The sequence below is a fragment of the Pogona vitticeps genome, chromosome 6 (assembly GCF_051106095.1).
Source record: "Pogona vitticeps strain Pit_001003342236 chromosome 6, PviZW2.1, whole genome shotgun sequence".
NCBI classification, from domain to species: domain Eukaryota; kingdom Metazoa; phylum Chordata; class Lepidosauria; order Squamata; family Agamidae; genus Pogona; species Pogona vitticeps.
The window spans coordinates 27,213,028-27,232,154 of NC_135788.1; the positions used below are offsets into that span (position 1 = coordinate 27,213,028).

Sequence of the window (19,127 nt, forward strand, 5' to 3'; positions counted from 1 at the left end):
GAGTAACCCCTGACAGGGACCAAAAATGTGAAGGTAGGCATAGCGTAAACAGTGTAACTTTTGGAAGTGAATTTGTGCAAATTGCTTATACTATGTTCAACTAATGATGACTATGGTGGTTTCTTGGCGTAGTTTGCTTCTAAAAGTTATACCATTTGTCTGGATACACAAGAGGAGTTTGGTCATTTGGTGGATGGTTTGGTTATAAATGAGTATTTACAAAGCTTACCAAACGTATTTAGAAGCCCTTAAGGATAGAATGATGTAAGAAACGAAGTTATTTGTAGAAATATCTCCTGTGGTTTATGTTTTTCTCCTGTCACCTTGTAAAAACAGCTCATTATTGCTTGTTTAACATCACATTGCATACTAATAGCCAGATTTATTTTTCTTTAGCAGAGAATATGTTGGTGCTCCTTATCAGTTAGAAAAAGAATGCAGTAAATAGCATATTTATCCTGCAACATAAATTCTTCACTGAATGTTTTCACAAGAAAATATTTGGTTTTCTTCTGTATTTAGTGAGTTGTTTTTATAAATTAAAACGCAAAATAAAACATTATTTTTGGACTTATTGCTAGCATCTGAAACAGGTCATTATTCCTGTTTTCAATTAAATATACAATTCTGAAAGGCCTGTCAAAATAGTAGTTGATGAAAGATTAATAAATGATAATTGCTAGGGTTAATCCAGGCATGGGAAATTTTTGGTCCTTTGGATGTTTTAGAGTATAATATCTTATGGTCATGCTGGCAGGGGCTTCTGAGAATTTAAGTTCATAACATCTGGGGGGCCAGAGGTTCCCTAACCGAGCATTAACCAATTGTAAACAATATCATTTCCCCATTTATTGATATTTTACTGATTTATAAGCCTATCTGTACTATACTATACACTCATTTATTGTAGGCACATTTCAAATGGTCGAGGTGACAGAATCAAATGGAAAGAGGGTAAACTTGGGCTACGATTGATGTGGTGAACTTTTTAAATATCCTTCAATAAGGCTGAGTAGTTCTGCAAAGAATGTGAGCAGCAGAGGAGGGCAGGGTTAAAGACCTAGAGAGCGCAGAAAGTGTTCCTATCATTTAATCAATTCTTGATGCTTGCTCCTCTGCCCTTTCTCATAATAATTAAGCTGATGCAGAGGAATTATTGAGTATGCGGTGTTCTTCTAGCTCTTTATCTTCCTAACATCAAAATCTGTTTCCATTTTTGCAACATCTCTTACAAGTATTTGCAAACAGAATGATGACTTCAGCCTTGATTTGATTTTTCCAGTTCCTAAATAGACCTGAACAGTGTTGGCACTCAGAGAGCAAAAATCATGCCAGTACTGAATTAGCTGTTCTTTGCTGATGGTCTTGGGTGCATGTCCACAAATTGCTTCTAAAGAGGATCCTGTATGTTTAGCTATGGCATGAACAGTGGTCGAAATGACTAGATAGGCGGGGTATAAATACAATAAATAAATAAAATTAAAAAAGTCTTTAAAAAACCTCCGGCTTATAAATGTGGAGTATTGTGCATCTGCACCCACAATTCAAAGTGCTAGGAAATGACCTGAGTACACAGTATTTTGCCTGCATTGCCATTGTGAAAAAGGATGTCAAGCTTTACATAGCAAAGGGCAGCGTGAAGGTTGACAACACAAATGACAACAGTCAAAATGGTCTACAGCAGTGATTCCCAACCTTGGGTCTCTAGATGTTCTTGGACTAAAACTCCCAGAAGCCTTCACCACCAGCTGTGCTGGTCATGATTTCTGGGAGTTGCAGTCCAAGAACATCTGAGGGTCCAAGGCTGGGAACCATTGGTCTACAGGATACACTCTTGTGCTCACAGTTTAAATGGGTGACCTTCTGAATATTTGTTCTCTTTTTAAAAATATTTTAAAATACTTTTACAACCAGACATAGAATCCGTTTGCCAGCAAGAATGCCTGTTTGACCATGAAGGAGTTAAAAAGGTGTCCTGACAGTTAATTGGATCCTGACTAGAGATGGAAGTATTCTTATTTGTACAGCTGGACTTAATGAGGGTCCACTCACATGTCTGTCCACTCCCCATGACCAATTGGGTGACATTTTGAAAGGCCAATAAAAATAGGCACTGGACTTGCTTGAACTGAGTAAACACATTTCATGGTCCTTGAAAGTTTGCTTCATATTCTTAAAAGTTTCATTTAGTTAATCTTGTTGAGATAGTTGAATTATGTAAAATTTGAAAGGGAAGAACATCTGAAGCAGAAACCTTTTCAGAATAATTCCTTGTAATCTTAACTTGTTTATGGTTTCAAGTCCAGTTTAGGGCCATTTAGTAAGTCAGATCTCTGTGTCCTAGTAAATAAAGGAAAACTATTTCCATCATTCAGAGAAGATTCACTTATTGTACAGAATTTATCCTTTCACTTGGCACTGCCATCCTTCTATAGGAACACTTTGTGCACCTAGAGCCTGTTCTTAGCTATGGTGCTGACTGTACTTATTGATTCCAAAGGGAACATCCTTTCTCATGATTCATCTGAATTCCAATTACATTTTTTCAAGGGTATCCAAACTTTATTTAATTGTTCCCTGTCTTATAATAATACTAGTTGCTTAAAAAGAAACAACAGGAAAAGACTATTTTTTAAGTTAGTACTTATGTAAGTTATGTAATTTGTTTATAGTGTTTAAAAGGGGTGTCTGGCATCTAGTCTGGGGGAAAGAGGAATGAATTTCAGAAGCAGTTTAAATGGTTGCTCAGAGTAGAATTTAAATGGTTGCTCAGAGTAGAATTTTAGAAAGTAAAAAAAGTTGTATTCTCCAGAAAGTTCAAGACAGCCTACATGGATTATCTTTTGATCCTCTCATATCTCAGTGAGGTGGGCTGAGATAGTAAGTTGCTGAAGGTAACTAGTAGGTGGTTAGGAGCTTTTTCTTGAGGCTGGGACCTAGCCTGCTATGAGAACAGTGTCTGTTCACATACTAGAAACCTCTTCAGGGTATGGTATGATAGGTGCAGTATCAACCCTTGTGACTTAGAGATATTATGGGGTGTGTGGATTGTTTCAACGAACAGTAGCTTTTTCATAGTCTACAGAGTAATATGTATAGCTCTTGGAAATAATTTCTAGGAATCCTCGGTTTACATATTCATTGTACATATTTATATTCTGTGTTTCCTCTAAGGGTGACATACATGGGCCTCCCCATTATTATTCTCATGAAAAGCAGGTAAAATAGGTCAGACCCAGAGAGACCCAGAGAAAGTGGCTGGCTCAAGATCAGCAATAAACTTTACAGTTCATTTTTGGCTGATTATTGTATCATGCTACAGCTTTTCAATGTAGTTTAGAGCAGCCATTGTCAATGGGGGCCATAAGGTTCATTATGGCAGTGGTCCCCAGCCGTTTTGACACTGCGGATTGGTTGGGGGAGAAACAGGATCTGTGCATGGGGAGGATGGGGCACCCCCCCCGTGCTGGTGTGCAAAGGGGTGATGCTCCTGTGCGTACGGGCACTTGCACGCATGCATGAAGGGGCGGGGACACTCGCTCAGTGCACGCGCACTCATGTGTAGGTGTGAAGGGGCGGGGGCACTCGCAGGGGGTGCGCGTGTACTCACATGCGCGAAGGGACAGTGGAGGGAGTGCATGGGGGCGGAAGATCTGTCTCCGGTGCCCAGTCCAGCCAAGGCCATGGACTGGCACTGGGCCGCGAACCGGGGGTTGGGGATCCCTGCATTATGGGACTTGCACAATCCTGATTTGGCCTATATTTCTTTCATATTATGTTATGTCCATAGCCCAGAAAAGGTTGAGAATGGCTGGTTTAGGGGACTTTCACCCACTGCCCCAGCTTTGACCTGCTGAGCTTTTCTAGCTGAAAATGACTTGGGCTGAACCTATTTTTTCATATCTAAATTGAATGCTATAGCTGCTTTGTTGTACTGACTGCTTCTCATAACCAGGCTATGGACATGAGGATGACAATATTTTTCAAAGCCATGAAACTGAAAATGTCTTATCTGATATCTCCTACGTGGTGAATGTTTGCAGCTGTAATTTGTCACCACTCTCAAACTTCTCATTGCATATTTCTGCATGATTGCTTGTTTCTTTCAATTCTAAAGAAAAATGTATTTATACTTTGATATTGAGAGCATAGCTGAAGAACTACAGCAGTTTTTTATACAGGTAAATGTGATTCACTGTCTGTAAATGATACTTAGCTATGTGTCCTGAACTTCTAATCTAAAATGTTTAGACTTTATTCTGGACTACTGGAATTAATATTGCAGTTTAAATGAAAATGGTGATATAGCAGTTGCCAGCATTTTGTACCGAAAATATCCAAAGAATATGTTTGAATACTCTGCATTTTAGCAGTATTCATGGTGAATAAATAAAGCCATGTTAAGTAGAATCAGCATGCCTAATGTAGTACTGTATATCAAATTCTCCAGACATGCTTCTGTAAATAATGTGCTTTAGATAAAAGCATTGGAATCATACACTATTTTTTATAACCTTGACTTTGTGCAATACGCTTTTGTGTGATATACATGTTGAAACTTGCTTGGCAAGTTAACAAAATTGATAAGATGTTGCTAGGCTGTCCAGTGTTTCCATACTTAGTATTGCTAGAATTGGTATAACATCTTGGGCATGACAGATAATGTCCTTGCTTTTGTCACTGAAGGGCAGGGAAGAGCTTGGTAAATTGCTAAAGTAGAAAAGTAAAGATTAACTTAACTTGATTAGGTCTTCTATATAAAACCGGATCTGTTTAGACTGCCTTATACTGATATGTACCCTGTTTCCCCAAAAATAAGACCTAACTTGAAAATAAGCCCTAGTGTGATTTTTCAGGATGCTCGTAATATAAGCCCTACCCCCAAAATAAGACCCAGTTAAGTGAAATCCCGTCATCCACCATTGTGCAGCAACCAAAAGAAGATGACATGACTGTCTTTGAATAAATGTAGATTGTTGTACATGAAAAAATGAAACATCCCCTGAAAATAAGCCCTAATGTGTTTTCTGGGGCAAAAATTAATATAAGACCCTGTCTTATTTTCAAGGAAACATGGTATGTAGGTGGCATGTCATATTTGTCACTTTTCCCTGGCTTTAAGCTCCTTGTTTGTAACTTAGGTGAGCTTGTTTTTTTTATGCATATTTCTACTTGCAGGAATTTAGGACCTCAATAATATACATTTGGCCAGAGTCTAAAGGCCTAATTCAGTCACTTGCAGTCAAAACTTAAACTTCAGTTCACCTTATTCCTTATACTATTCCACGGAACTTGACTTTTTAGACAACCATTTGTAGTCATCAGACAAGCACAGTGGATCTGAAAATGTCCAAAAGGAGCCAAGTTTCCTGAATTCCGATCAGTGATTTCCAATTTTGGTTCCCCAGATGTTCTTGGAACAGAAACCTTCACTATTAGCTATCTATGCTGGCCAGGATTTCTGGGAGTTCGAGTCCAAGAACATCTAGGAACCAAGGTTGGAAACCAGTGCTTTAAATTCTAGTACATTTTAATGGTTGTATCAAGTAATCTAGTCTATATCAGTGTCACTAGACACATAATTGGATCTGCACATAAGGAACTACTCAAACCTCCTAACTGAGGTTATGATTTCCCTAATTCCAGAAAATTCTCTGGGAGTGGGCTTAATCATTTGAAGCTGGTTTACCTTGCCTACTGCTGTCTGTTTTGACTATATTTTCCAAGGACAAAAGCAGAGGCCTTTCCCACCACCTATGCCATATTTTAAAATGAGATGCCTCATAACAAAGACCTTCGTAAATTCAGACCTTTTGAATGCAAACCTTTTGCTCCACCAGTAAGCTGTGGATTCTTCCTATCAAGAATATGCCAGGTGCAAGGGCAAGGGGCCCAGTCCAGATTAATCTCTAGTGCCCAGAAGACATAATCATTTTAGATGACTCAGATGAATTTTGGATAACACTGGGTAATTTGCCTGTGTTTGCTTCAATGCTGTATCACGGACTGGTTCTATTGCTTGCCTTCCCTTTCAATTGTTTTGCAGTGTAGTGCTGTGGAAAAAAAATAGGGCTATTACTTAAGAAACATACCCACACATGTCTTTTGGACTCACAATCACTGTGTTATTTCTATTCTAGCCATGTATTTAGAAATTGCTTTATTTACTTCCAACCGTGTGTGCTTAGGATCTCCTGTAGTTGCAAAGCTCTTATGACTTTGTTGACTTGCTGATTTCTGTGAGACTCAACTACCCAAAACCAGCATGCTTGATTGTAATCCAAACAGTACTGTACATTGCACTCTGATACAGCTTTTTGGAATGTGAGAATATGCTTACATTTACCATGTAATAATGTATGTGAAGTTTATTTTGAATATTGAATCATATAGCTAGATCTCTTTATTACTTATTCCAAAGAAACTGTAAAATGATTTTAGCCCATTTTCTCATGAGGTTTCGTTCCTGCTCATATAATAATGTAAACTGAATCAGGAAAAATTGCATATGCCTTAATGTAAAATAAAGATATTAATTAATTTAATGTATTCATTTGTTAAGGGCTATGTTAACATTTTCAGCTACATGGTGTTCTTTATACAATTTGTTGTACTCATCGGAAAAACCCACTTTCTTGCACTACATATAGCTTTCTTCAGTGGTATTGCTTATACAAGTTACTTTCCTAGGAAGAAAGTTAAAACATAGGAATAACATGCCCTTACTGATGAATTGTGGTGCACACGGCAGCTCATGCTGTACTTATTAAGAGATGTAGAAAAACAATACTCTTCTTCCTAACATATTTGAGGTCTGTGCAGACTGAACCGGAAAGAGTTAATGAGAGCCATCTGATATTTTGAGAATAGAGCCAGTGTTTATGGTGGCCCTCTTTCCCACTTTACTTTCTGTTGAGCTTTGCTCCCAGCTAATTTTACAAACTAAAATCTTGCTAGGGAAGAAGGAAGCACTTGCAACTGAGTTGTTGTTGAAGCTTTACTGTCATTTTTCCCTAATATTTAATAACTCAACTTGGACATGTGGAAATCCAGGCTTATGGCTTTAGTATATGTAAAAGGATATATTCTGTTGTCCAAACTTCCTTTAAACATCTTAGAAACCTGATTGTTGTGTTTGCCCCCATTCATGTGCGAGATTGTGTAACAAAACTAAATAAACTTTAATGTATGAACTAATAACTTGAAAAAAGAGAAGTTGAGAAATAATCAATTGCTTTAAACTAGACTAGAGCAAACTCACAATTAGTTGAATAAATCTTACTTTAACTCTCCAAAGCAGCTTTCAGCTGGGTAGGGGCAAAACTTTCCATGATTGCTGCATGTAGCTGCTTGAGTAGAAAAGGAGGGGAGAATAAAGGATAAGAGTCAACCTTGAATGCGTAGTAGTACAGATTTCAGTACAGCTTGCCCTCTGATGTGCAGACATGTCCTTTGTTCAGAGACACATCCTAATGAGTGGTGTGAGGTTGAGTTGAATATGTGATTTTAAGAGTCTTCTGTTTCTACCAAAAAAAAGACAACAACACATTGATTTTCTGAAATATAAGCTGAAATGTATACATATGCTGTCTTCAAAGCTGAACTCTTAATCCTTAGCCAAATAGAATTCTCGAAATAATCTACAATGATGTGGCACCCAGACACCATAGCGAAGAGATCACCATCTTCCCCGCCTTGACATCTTGCTTGTAATTGCATTTCCAGTAAAAGGCAACCACATTGCACTGAAAATCAACACTGAATGAAACAATACATAGCAAATTGCAATGATTAGATTGTTTGGAGTTTAAAAACAAAGTGTAACCTCTGCTTTGTTTGCTAAAGATTCAGAATAGCATTTTTGTCATTCATTACTCAGAATGCTGTTGCCTAAAAAGAATAATGTCCCATTATTGTCAGTGTAGCAGTGTAGCATTTCTTTGGAATTACCAAATTCATTTTACTTGTAAAAGAAATATGCAGGGGGGGAGGGAAATTCATGAAGTTATCTGCGCTTTCCTGCTTTCTTCAGTGCAGCTAATTTAAAACAGAATTTCCTCCACATGCTATATTGATGTAGGTCATTATTTGAAGTCCTACATTTGTGCAACAATTGTGATGCAAAGAGGTTTTCCCAGGGCTATAGTTTAGCAAACAAAACAAAGCCCTCTAGATCTGATTATCCATCATTCAGTTAAACAAGGACAATATCTCTGCTGGTTCATTTTCTTTTATGAGCAAAAGTGTTGGGTCTTCAGTGTGTCATCCAGCACAGACAATTGTGGTCTCAGTTCTGGGCAGTCCTCTGAGAACAATAATCTTATGATCTCTCCTTCAGGTTGCCTCTCTCTCTCTGCCTAATTGTAAGAGAACTCCTATATGAATGCCTGGGGAAAGTATAATGTTTTACAGCTACAAAATATTGTTGTTTTCGTACTTGAAAAATACATTATTCCCTCTGATAGAACAGTCTTGATAGAAGACATGAAACCTGCCTACAGCAAAGAGAAACACACACACACTCATAACATAGTGAACTGTTTGTATGGAAAGACCCTTGTAATCTGATTTAAGATTTGCTGACACAGGATTCAGTCATGTAAACGAATACTGGAACCTTTAGAGTAACTTTCTCTTCAGATCACTATCTTCGTAAAACGATGACTCTGTGCAGATGCCTTTTAAAAGAACTGTTTATTTCAGAGATTTTTTTTTTGTTTTTCTTGAAGGATCACATATTCACTTTGTCCTCACACACAGGTGTTCTCTGTACTTTTACATGTATCTGTTCAGCATTCACAGGTAGCAGACAGATATTCAAAAAGACCCATTGGACTAAATCCAACATTAGTCATACCTAGAGTAGACGTAATGAAATTGTAGCCAGTCCATGCATTTCAGTGGGTCTGCTCTAGATAGTGGTAGTGTTGGGTTTAGTCTAGCAGGTCTTCTTGAGTTTAAGTTGACACCTTGTGGCATATATCAGTGATTTCTATTTCGACCATTTACAACTAATGGGCTGCATGAAAAGGCCACTTTAAGCAAATGCATAATTTATTTTGTTGTTTTCTCTTTTGTTTCCTTAGATAAATTCAGACAACAGATCGGAGTTCACTGAAGCAGGCACTGAAATGGGGACAGAGAAAAATCAGAATGTGGAAAGCAGTTCTATGTTGGAATTTCTCAATGATGTACCCTTTACTCTTGCACCACATGTATTGGCGATACAAGAGACTCATAATGACCTCCCCAGACAGTTGCTCTCCTGTGATGTCAGTGACAATCTAACAAGATTTTGGTATGATTTTACACTTGAAAATTCAGTGTTATGTGAGTCATAGCTGAGTCAATTTAAAACATGTACCTTGAGTGTTTGAAGTAAAATACACAAATATTGTATGTTGCTTACCTGTACTTCTGTGTGGCACACTTATTTATTTCTTTATTTAAGAATATTTAGTAAGTAAATATTCTTAAATAAATATGTCTGAATAACATGTGGCTAAATATTAACGTTTTTCATCCTTGTGTCATTTCATTCCTTAATTGAAATGCCTAAGCTGGCAACAGAGTTATAATAAAAACGGTGTAATTTGAACTTGTGCAAAACAATCCATCCGAGTTTTCCTTTTATTCCCAAGAGGATATACAAGTCTTAACATTGGTTCAGGGTTATCCTTTCAAAAGGAGTCTCAGTACATATTACATTAGTTACCTTGGTCACGTGCACTTACATTTCATAAAGAGAGAACAAATATGTCATGGTGAATAAATTGTTAATTCGGTTAAAATATTCTATAAATTCTGTAACACTGAGTAAAATGAAATTTTAAGGATTCCCTATGTGGTTACACATAATTGACTTTGCATATCTGTAATGTAGAATATGCTGCTACCTTGTCATTGTCTCTGGAGGGGGAGTTTAGAGTGTTCTGGAAAGTTGGACAGTTTTTCTTTGCTGCTGCTTATTCTCATTTCCACATATGCTCCTAGTTTGCATCTTGATCAGTTTGTGCATTGCAAACCTCTGGACCCATTATAAACATTTTTATCTATGTGTGTTCTTTACCAGGCATCTTTTAAAAATATTTTGGGGTGATAGATGAAAAAGCTATAGGATATAGCTATTGAGAATGATGAAACACTTTCACATCAAACTAAATAAGATAGTGTCATATCCAATTGTTCATTTTGCATGTCTTCACTTCAATACTTACTTATTAATGTCTCTGTGTGGTGTGTGTGTGTTTCTTACCCATGTAATTTTATTTTTATTTTTTATAAGGAGTCAACTAGGAAAGAAAGATTATCTTTTTGCTATGCCAAAAATTAATCTTTCAGATGAAATTTGTAACATGGATATTTAAAAGTTTAAGTACAAATTTCCTCATTATTGTTCTGTTTTTAGGATATTGTACCAAAAGTACTAGACAACAAATATGTTTACTTAAATTGTTGGGGTGTGTGCCCTGTTTTCCCGAAAATATGACCTAATCTGAAAATAAGCCCTAGTATGATTTTTCAGGATGCTCATATTATAAGCTCTATCCCCAAAATAAGCCCCAGTTATGTGAAACCTCGCCATCCACCATTGTGCAGCAACGAGAAGAAGTTGACGTAGCTGCATTTGAATAAATGTAGATTGTTGTGCAGTACATGAAAAAAGTAAAACATCCCCTGAAAATAAGCCCTAATGCATTTTGGAGCAAAAATTAATATAAGACCCTGTCTCATTTTCGGGAAAACATGGTATATTTGTTCCTTGGTGAAACTAATTATTGCTGTTATGTGTGGAGGGTATTCGTGTATACTAAATAAAACTATGATTAAATTATTCATTCCTTTTGAAAAAAAAGTATGTCGCTTAACATTTGAAAAAAAATTATCCTTGCATTAACCATGGTTTGGCCCAGTTTGGCATGACGCCTGCACAGGTGTTCTGTGGGTGTCATACGCTTTCCTCTCCTGCATGATCATCCACTCACCAGCAGCACCACCTGTTTTGCAGTATATCTGTTCTCACACACACTCACTCACACATACACACATATACACAAAGTTTTCTGTAAAAAAATTCATTACAGATTACACTAAATTTCACTATACTGTATAACAGTTTGGGACCTCAGTACATGGCAGAACACCTACTTCCAACCAGGACTGCCCCATCCTAACTGCACATCCGCGGCAGGAGTGCTGAGGATGCTAACCCAGAAGAGGCTGGAAGGGAGAAAACAAGGGACCAGGCCTTCTCAGTAGTTGCTCCTTGACTATGGAACAAACTACCATCTGAAATCCAGCTGGCCCGTTCTCTGACGATTTTCAAGAAATCACTAAAAACTCTGTTATTTCATCAGGCTCTCCAAAACATTTCATCTGAGGAGACTACTGAATCTATTAGCTACTAACTTGTTTTAATTACCATCTACTTTTAAAGTGTATTTTAAAGTATTTTAAAATGTACTGTCATTTTCATTTTGAATTTCTTGTTATGTTGTTGTGTTATTATTGTTATTGCTATTTTCAGTGAACTTCCCAGAGTGACCTTTGGTCAGATGGGTGGTATGAATATATAAATAAATGTGTGTGGTCTTACTTGGGTCCTTTAAAAATGAATTGTCACAATAAAAGGGTTAAACTGATCTTTGAATTATAATGTTTAATTGTTTTGCTAGTTGTGAATTGCCTTAAGACTGCATTTTGGAAAAAGAAAGATTATTCAAGTGTGAATTTAATTTATGAAATAAAAATAAGGCTGTGAAATTGTCTCTGACGCACCCCTTATTGCTCTTGTTTGTTTGTTTAAAATATTTATACTCCACCTTTCTCCTTCAAAGGACCCAAGGTGGCTTATATCTAATGGGACTGAATTATTAATAATTGGATAAAGGTAAAGGTAAAGGTTCCCCTTGACATTTAATCCAGTCGTGTCCAACTCTAGGGAGCGGTGCTCATCCCTTTTTCCAAGCCATACCGCCAGCGTTGGTCCAAAGACAGTTTCCGTGGCCAGCGTGACTAGACACAGAACGCTATTACCTTCCCACCATGTGGGTACCTATTTATCTACTTGCATTTGCATGCTTTTGAACTGCTAGGTTGGCAGGAGCTGGGAGAAGCGACGGGAGCTGACTCCATTGCGTGGATTTGATCTTACGACTTCTGGTCTTCTGACCTTGCAGCACAGAGGCACCTGCAGTGCCACCACGTCCCTAATTGGATACTGGGATATTATTATCATGTTGGCGCTCTGTACCATAATGGTAAATAAGAAGGGATTTTTACGAAGACATCACACACTGACATATTCTTTTAAATATTAAATATTCCTTTATTAACACTTATTTCTGTGGCACTAGCAAATCATGATTTGTTGGTGTGTTTGCAGTAAGTAATTCTCTGTCTTAGCCATTGTACATTAATGGCTGCTGCATGAAGATGATGCCATACTTAATATTTTTTTAAAAAAAAATTCAGATCTATATGGGTAGAGAGATTTAAAGGAAGAAGTAAAGAATGGCCAGAGACAAAAATTAAAACAAGCATAATTATTAACCAGGCTATAAATGAGTCTTCAAAGCCTCTGTGGGTTGGAAAAACAGGTAAACTGCTTGGCAGGCCTATGCTTGATTCAAAATTACAGAGCCAAATACTGCTCCTTTCTTAGATCCTAGTACTCAAAGTAGAGGCCTAGCTTTCTTGAGGCTTTTGAACAGGGTTAACTTCATCTGATATCCAAAAATTGCAGATGTAAGACATTCCAAATAAAGAAAAATCTGGGGTGTCTAGTGTACCATGACATTTCATGGTCAGAGAAACTGCAGAAGAATCTCAATACCCCAAAATCTGATGTCAGATATAGCCATATTATTAAAACCAACATCTGGACAACTGTTTTTAAACCTCCTGAAAGTTAGAAAGTGCTGTTTTTTAACAAGTTAATTTAGAATTACATTTTAAACTAGAAATAGAGGTTTACTTTGCATGCATGCCTATTCTTACTAGGGATTACGCCCAGTAGGCTCTGTAGAGGGCAATATAGAGTTTAATAGGCAGTGAAACTGCACCTCACAGGCGCCCAAGGATGTCCAGGTAGCATAAGGGCAGCTTTCTTTTTTAACAGGATGTTAGGCTGGAGCTTTGCCATGGAGCCTTTGAGCTAGACCTTTTTCTAGGTGAGTGAAATGCAGGTCCACCTGAATGTGTGGGTCTGTGGGCTAGAACTCCCAGAATTCTGCCTGGTTAATTCCTGTGGAATTCTGGGAATTGGAATTCAAAAAATCTGAATGGCACATCCCTAGTACAGTATATAGAAATTAATGTACAAATGACTTATCTATGGAGCACCCTTATTCCTTGTATTTGAAGGTCACACTGGCAGAGTTCTCAATAGCAGTCTGTTCATGACCACATTTCCCCCTTTATGATCATCTGTTCATTCCTTTTCATAAAATATGATCAAGAATGTACATTTTTACTTTTTAAACACAAGACGAGGAACACAAAAGGAACAGGATCCAAATGAAGGGAGAGGGTGCACCAAGGCAGCTCTTCTGGTTTGTTTTCAAATAAAAGGAGAAAGAGGGAAAGGGCCTGAAACAGAATTATAAAAACATAGAAAATTATTCCGAAAGATATTGTCCATGTGAGCAGGTTGGTTTGGAAACCCCTCACTCACATGCTTTTGCACTGTCCACTTCATCAGGACTGCCGCAAAAAATATGTCACCTCAATATTATTAAAGCTGGAGAGGAAATCCGATTTGGACAAGGTCCGTTTTATGTTATCAGTGGAGGTGGTTGACATTACGAAACAAGTAGCTGTTTTCCTTGAGTCAGTTGTCAGGCGGCAAAGCACTGAACCTAACAAACTAGCTTGAATGTGTTTATTTTATATTTTATATGCCAATAAAGGTTTATTATTTATGTTGGGATGATTTCCCTTCCTGTTACCAACCCTGCATCATAACTGTTCATTCTCTAGCCCTCCTCTCTCTCTCTCTCTCTCTCTCTCTCTCTCTCTGTGTGTGTGTGTGTGTGAGAGAGAGAGAGAGAAGCACTAGGCCAAGGGACAAGATACATTGATTTATAATATGTTTTTTGGAAAGAGTAACTAGCTGAAGATCACCAAATGAGTTTTGTTGCTCAGTTGGGACTTGAATCTTACACCAGGTGTAGCTCTCTGGCTACTACATGACATTGGATCTCAACTTCGGGGCCACCCATATGGCAACAACAAATTAAGCGAGTTCCATTTTTTAGGCTGGAATTACACGTGCATTTCAGATTTGGGGAGGGAGGAATGTTGAAGACTAACAGACTGCTGCCTTACGATTACATGATTAGGTCCTGCACCAAGGCAAAGGATTAGATTAGATTGCTTTTCTCCCTGCTTGGTCATACTTTCCTGTTAAAAAAAAAAGGATACAACCAAGAGTGAGAATGCAGTGGGTGTTCAGATTTCCCTTGTGCATTTGCACAATCAGACTTGACTGCCCTACCCAGATCTCCAGCAGCAACAGAAAAGGCCACATACCAATAAATGAAATCCTTCAACAGTTTCTTCGGAAACACATGGTGTCTGCTACTCAGTGAAAACACTGGTGTCTGCCATTCAAAGAAATAGGAGTACCAAAATCCCAATACGATTCTCTGCATATTTGAATAACTGCCATAAACAAAGATTCTGCTCTGTCAAATATAGATGTATTCATGGCTCATAGCACAATAATTTAATCAAAGTTAGTAGACAGGTTGGGGAAGACAGCAAAGAATAGATGCAACTGTCATTTATTACATAAGTGTATACCTGGAAGGTACCGAAAGGACCATTGATTCCAGCCCACTGGCAAAGCAGGAAATTTCCAACTAAAGCATCCCTAAAAGATGATCATCCAAATTATATCAAAAATCCCTCAGTAAAGGAGAATTCACCACCTTTTAAGGTAACCTGTGCAACAGCTCTTATTCTCAGAAAGTTCATTCTAATGTTTAGATGAAATTGCCTTTTTTAATTATTTGAATCCATTGTTTTGATATCTACCCACTGGTGTCACAGAAAACAAGTTTTCTTCCATGTGATAGCTCTTGAAGTATTTAAAAATTACTGTCATATAATGTTCTCCTTGTCAGAATAACCGTACCCAACGTCTTCACCCATTTTTCATAGTGCTCGGTTTCCAGACTGTTTTGGATTGCAGGCACCAGAAAGAGAGGAAGACCAAATAATAGCTGGATTGAATTTTTAGAGGTAACACAGACTTCCATTTCCAAGAGCTGAGCAGGGCTGTTGAGGACAGGACGTTCTGGAGATTGCTCATTCATAGGGTCACCATAGGTTGGAGGCAACTTGATGGCACCACAAGGATAACAACAAGGATGGGGGTGGGGGAAGCAATATAGAATAGATGGTGTCATGAAGTAGTGATTGTCTTAAGAGCTACATTTAACTGCACTCTTCTGGTTCCCAACACCTGGGTTATGGAATTAGGTATGTGAATTGCTTGTTATACTTGATAATAATGTGAATGCAGAGATAGAGATCTATTTTTGAAATCTTAGGAGTGAATAATAATATTAAAAATCATTAACAAATTAGTATAAGTTTATCTGCACTTTTTTTTTTAATGTTGCTCTTCCTAAGAAAAGAGGTAGAAAACCTGATTTATATATAATATAATATAATTGCAAATGCCTGGCTTGAAATTGATTTATATTTAAATAGTTAATAGTTTTCAAACGTAATATTTGTGAAACATAGGAATGTCATAGTTACTGCTTCTTTACAACACTCTGTGTATCTTCTTAACTTTAATTTATGAGACATTTATCTCAGTCTCCAAAGAGCACAGTACGCTATACTTGGTTCTCTTCTTTCTCCTCTCTCACTGTACCAAGCCAAGAGGGTTAAACTAAAGTTCATCGTAGTCCCTCCAAATACAGGGAGCTGGTACCTGTATTTGGTTCATAATCAAATTAAAATATTTTTCTACTGGTCGTTATCTTAGATCCTTTATCTACTGCTTAGATATGACAAGTGGTGTTTATATAGCAATTTTAAGAGGGTCACGCCTTAAGCAATGCTGCTGTGCCTATGCTTAAATTTCAAGCCAGTATCTCTAGCCTTCTCTGGAGAGTGTTCTGACATCTGATTCAAAGGAATGTGTAAATTACCTCCCGTGGTTAAGTCAGCAGGTAATCTATTTTATTGTATTTAGTTAATATCTAATTCCAAGTAGTACAGGAAAAGTGAAGTGTGTTAAATTACTGGCACAAAAGAAAATAGAACTTTAGAACCTTTAGTGTTCCAGGTGATCCTTTAATAGAAAGGTCCTTGTATACATAAGGTGCAGTAAATTTTAGGGCTGAAACCAAAAACTGATTAGTGAAACTGCATGTGGAATGGGATTTTCCTAGCTCTTCCTCCCACTGTGCGCTCCCTACGTCCCCCACCGATATAACCAAAGTCCCTCCTGAGGATTGTGGTTTGACCTTCGGGAATAGTATTCAACAGAGCTGTTTTGTTTTCCCATGACGTCTGGATCCAAGAAAACATGTCTCTGATTCCAAATATTGGTTCATCTATAACACTGAAAAATGTCAATATGAGCTTTCCCTAACACTGTTTGTGGGCCAAGTATGTAATGTCCTTCTTTGCTGTTGTTTTCAAAGCTGAGAAACAGCAGGAATTCCAGATACCTTACATTTCACACCTTACAGTTGTGCATTCTTTGTGTACGTAGATCTGCCCCTCTTAATCTGAATAGTTTAAATTAACATTTCCAGTTGAGAACACTTTCTTTCTTTAATTGCAAGGCCCAGTGGAATTTCTTTTTTAAGTGCACATTATTGATTTTTACATTATTATAACAAAGAACATTGAGCTCATCAAAGCACATCAAGAAGGAAGATCCTTTTATATAATGGCCAAGGATGATTTTCAAGCAAGAGAAAGAACATCCCAGGGTCACTTTCTGGCACTCCTTAATTACCATGACTAAGGGAATGGAGCAGTGAGCATCATGAAACAGGGTACTAGAGCAAGCCTGGATCACATAAATAACCTTTTATTTTTATTTTTAAATCTTATTTGAGTGTCATGCAAAATTTTATGGTGCTCACAAAGAAGCCCTTAAATAATATATTTTGACTTACCAGAATCTGTGTGCTGATAGCATACTGCCCAGGATTCTTAGCAATTATGCCTCTGTTGCCCAGATCCATCACTCCCCTTGGCCTTTGTGTGCTACATATAACCCAGATGCTATATTTTAGCCCACCCTCTCTAATTGTGCGCTTAAGATGGATGGCGAGAATAAGTATATGAAGGGCTGCTACCTTAGCGGGTGTGTATGCAGGCTACAGACCATAATATCCAGGTTTATATCTATGGAGAGATGGGGAAAAACTCCCAGAACAGCACCTGGTTTGTTATTTAAGAACAATACTCTTTGGTGTATGTATGATACTCCATTTCCAAAAAGAAAAGGTTATAGCCTTTTTCTGAAACGAACTCTGAGGGAATGACATATATTAATTTTATGTAGAGACAGCTAAATTGACCTGTTAACATCATTTAACTTGTTAACTTTCCCTCAGGTACAGAAGAGCAAATGTTACGGAGCAATAGCAATCTAATCCTGTTAGTTCCATTCTGTTTTAGAAGGCTCTTTGATGTATCCCAGGCACTTCCTAGTTTACTAGGTTCATCATTATAGAATTCTGCTCGATTTGAGCAACAGAAGTATGCCAGAAAAGGACCCTGAAACAGTTAACCTATTCCCATAATAGTTACTATTCTGCTCCCAACATATTTTCCCATTCAGTTTCAACTAGCATAGTATTGTACTTCAAATTTCTATTGTTTGGATGTACTGTGAGCTAGGCATTATACTGTATCTATACAGTATACATCCATGGGAAGCAGTGTGTCCTATAATCGTCTTTGATATTGGGATCTCCAGTAACCTGCCTATGGATAACTCCATGCAGCTTTGCCTGTTGAGCTCCCTACCACTCCAGAATTAAAAATAAGAGTTTTAGATTTTCTGATAAAAAGAAGTGTTCAACTGGAAGAATGGAGTGCTGCAAAGAATGAGATAGAGAAGCATTCTTAGAAAATAAAATAAAATTTAAAAGGTGGACAATTATGGTTGGGAATGATTGGTTTTGAAGTACCCCCAGTCACTAGGTGAGTGGTTTGCCCATGTGTGCTTGTGTTTTCTCTGAGCATCACCCATCTGACTTTTGCGGTATGGGTATTTTGTTGTGGTTTGTGTAAGCAAAAATGTTATTGGCATTTGGGGCTCAGCCACTACCATTTCTTTATGCTCAGTATCTCAGCCAAGTTCCTTATTTTTTAAAAAATCATGGGTTTACTTTCTGTGAAATGGAACAAAAAACTGTGGGCCCAACAGTGGTTTGTTTTTTGTTTTGTTTGTTTTTTGTTTTTGTTTTTGTCTTGAAGATGAGATTCTACTTCTGCGTTGCACTTAAGTTCTCTGGTGATTCATATTTCTGTTAGTCTCACTAGTTTCTTTTCTGGGAAATGGATGATTGGCCATGTCAACCATAGCAACCATTTTGTGGATGAGCAAACCTTTCTCATGGCAGCCATTTTGAGAGAGCAGCTATGACACACACTCCAAAGCCCAAATGTATTCATGCACTCTGAGGGCCCCTAGTTAATTTGCATATATCTACTTCTTTCTTCCCTCTCAAGATCTGCAACCACGATGGGCAGCTCAGTGGGAGGAACTATAATTTGGCTGCCTGTAGTTGAAGACAGGATCATGTACAAAGCTAGAAGACTCTGTTTAAATGTTGGGAGGATCTTGTGACGTTTACCACATGGCCCTTGCTTGTTTCACCAAACAAAGAGCTCGCACTATGTCATCCCACCAGCTGATACCAATTGTGACATTCCCTCCTTTCCTCACTGTCACCAGTGGATTTCCTTTATCCACAATGTATTTATTATTATTTATTATTTATTTAATTTATACCCCGCCTATCTGGTCAAACACTTTCGTCAAACACTTGTCTGGTTACTGCCGACAGAACTTATTTATTGAAGTGTATTAAATTAAATCAGAATCACAGATGTTCTTTATTCAGTGTATACAATCAAAT

The 19,127-nt window shown here is 37.6% G+C and overlaps 1 protein-coding gene across 1 annotated transcript in view; it reads left to right on the forward strand.

Moving 5' to 3' along the window:
* Nucleotides 1-11,763, forward strand: part of UMAD1 (UBAP1-MVB12-associated (UMA) domain containing 1) — a 31,902-nt gene extending 20,139 nt beyond the window's left edge. The window contains exon 4 of the mRNA XM_020781790.3: nt 9,087-11,763. Coding sequence (XP_020637449.3) covers nt 9,087-9,341 — 255 coding nt within the window. The 3' untranslated portion in view covers nt 9,342-11,763. The remainder of the gene's footprint in view (nt 1-9,086) is intronic.
* Nucleotides 11,764-19,127: the final 7,364 nt, after the last annotated feature.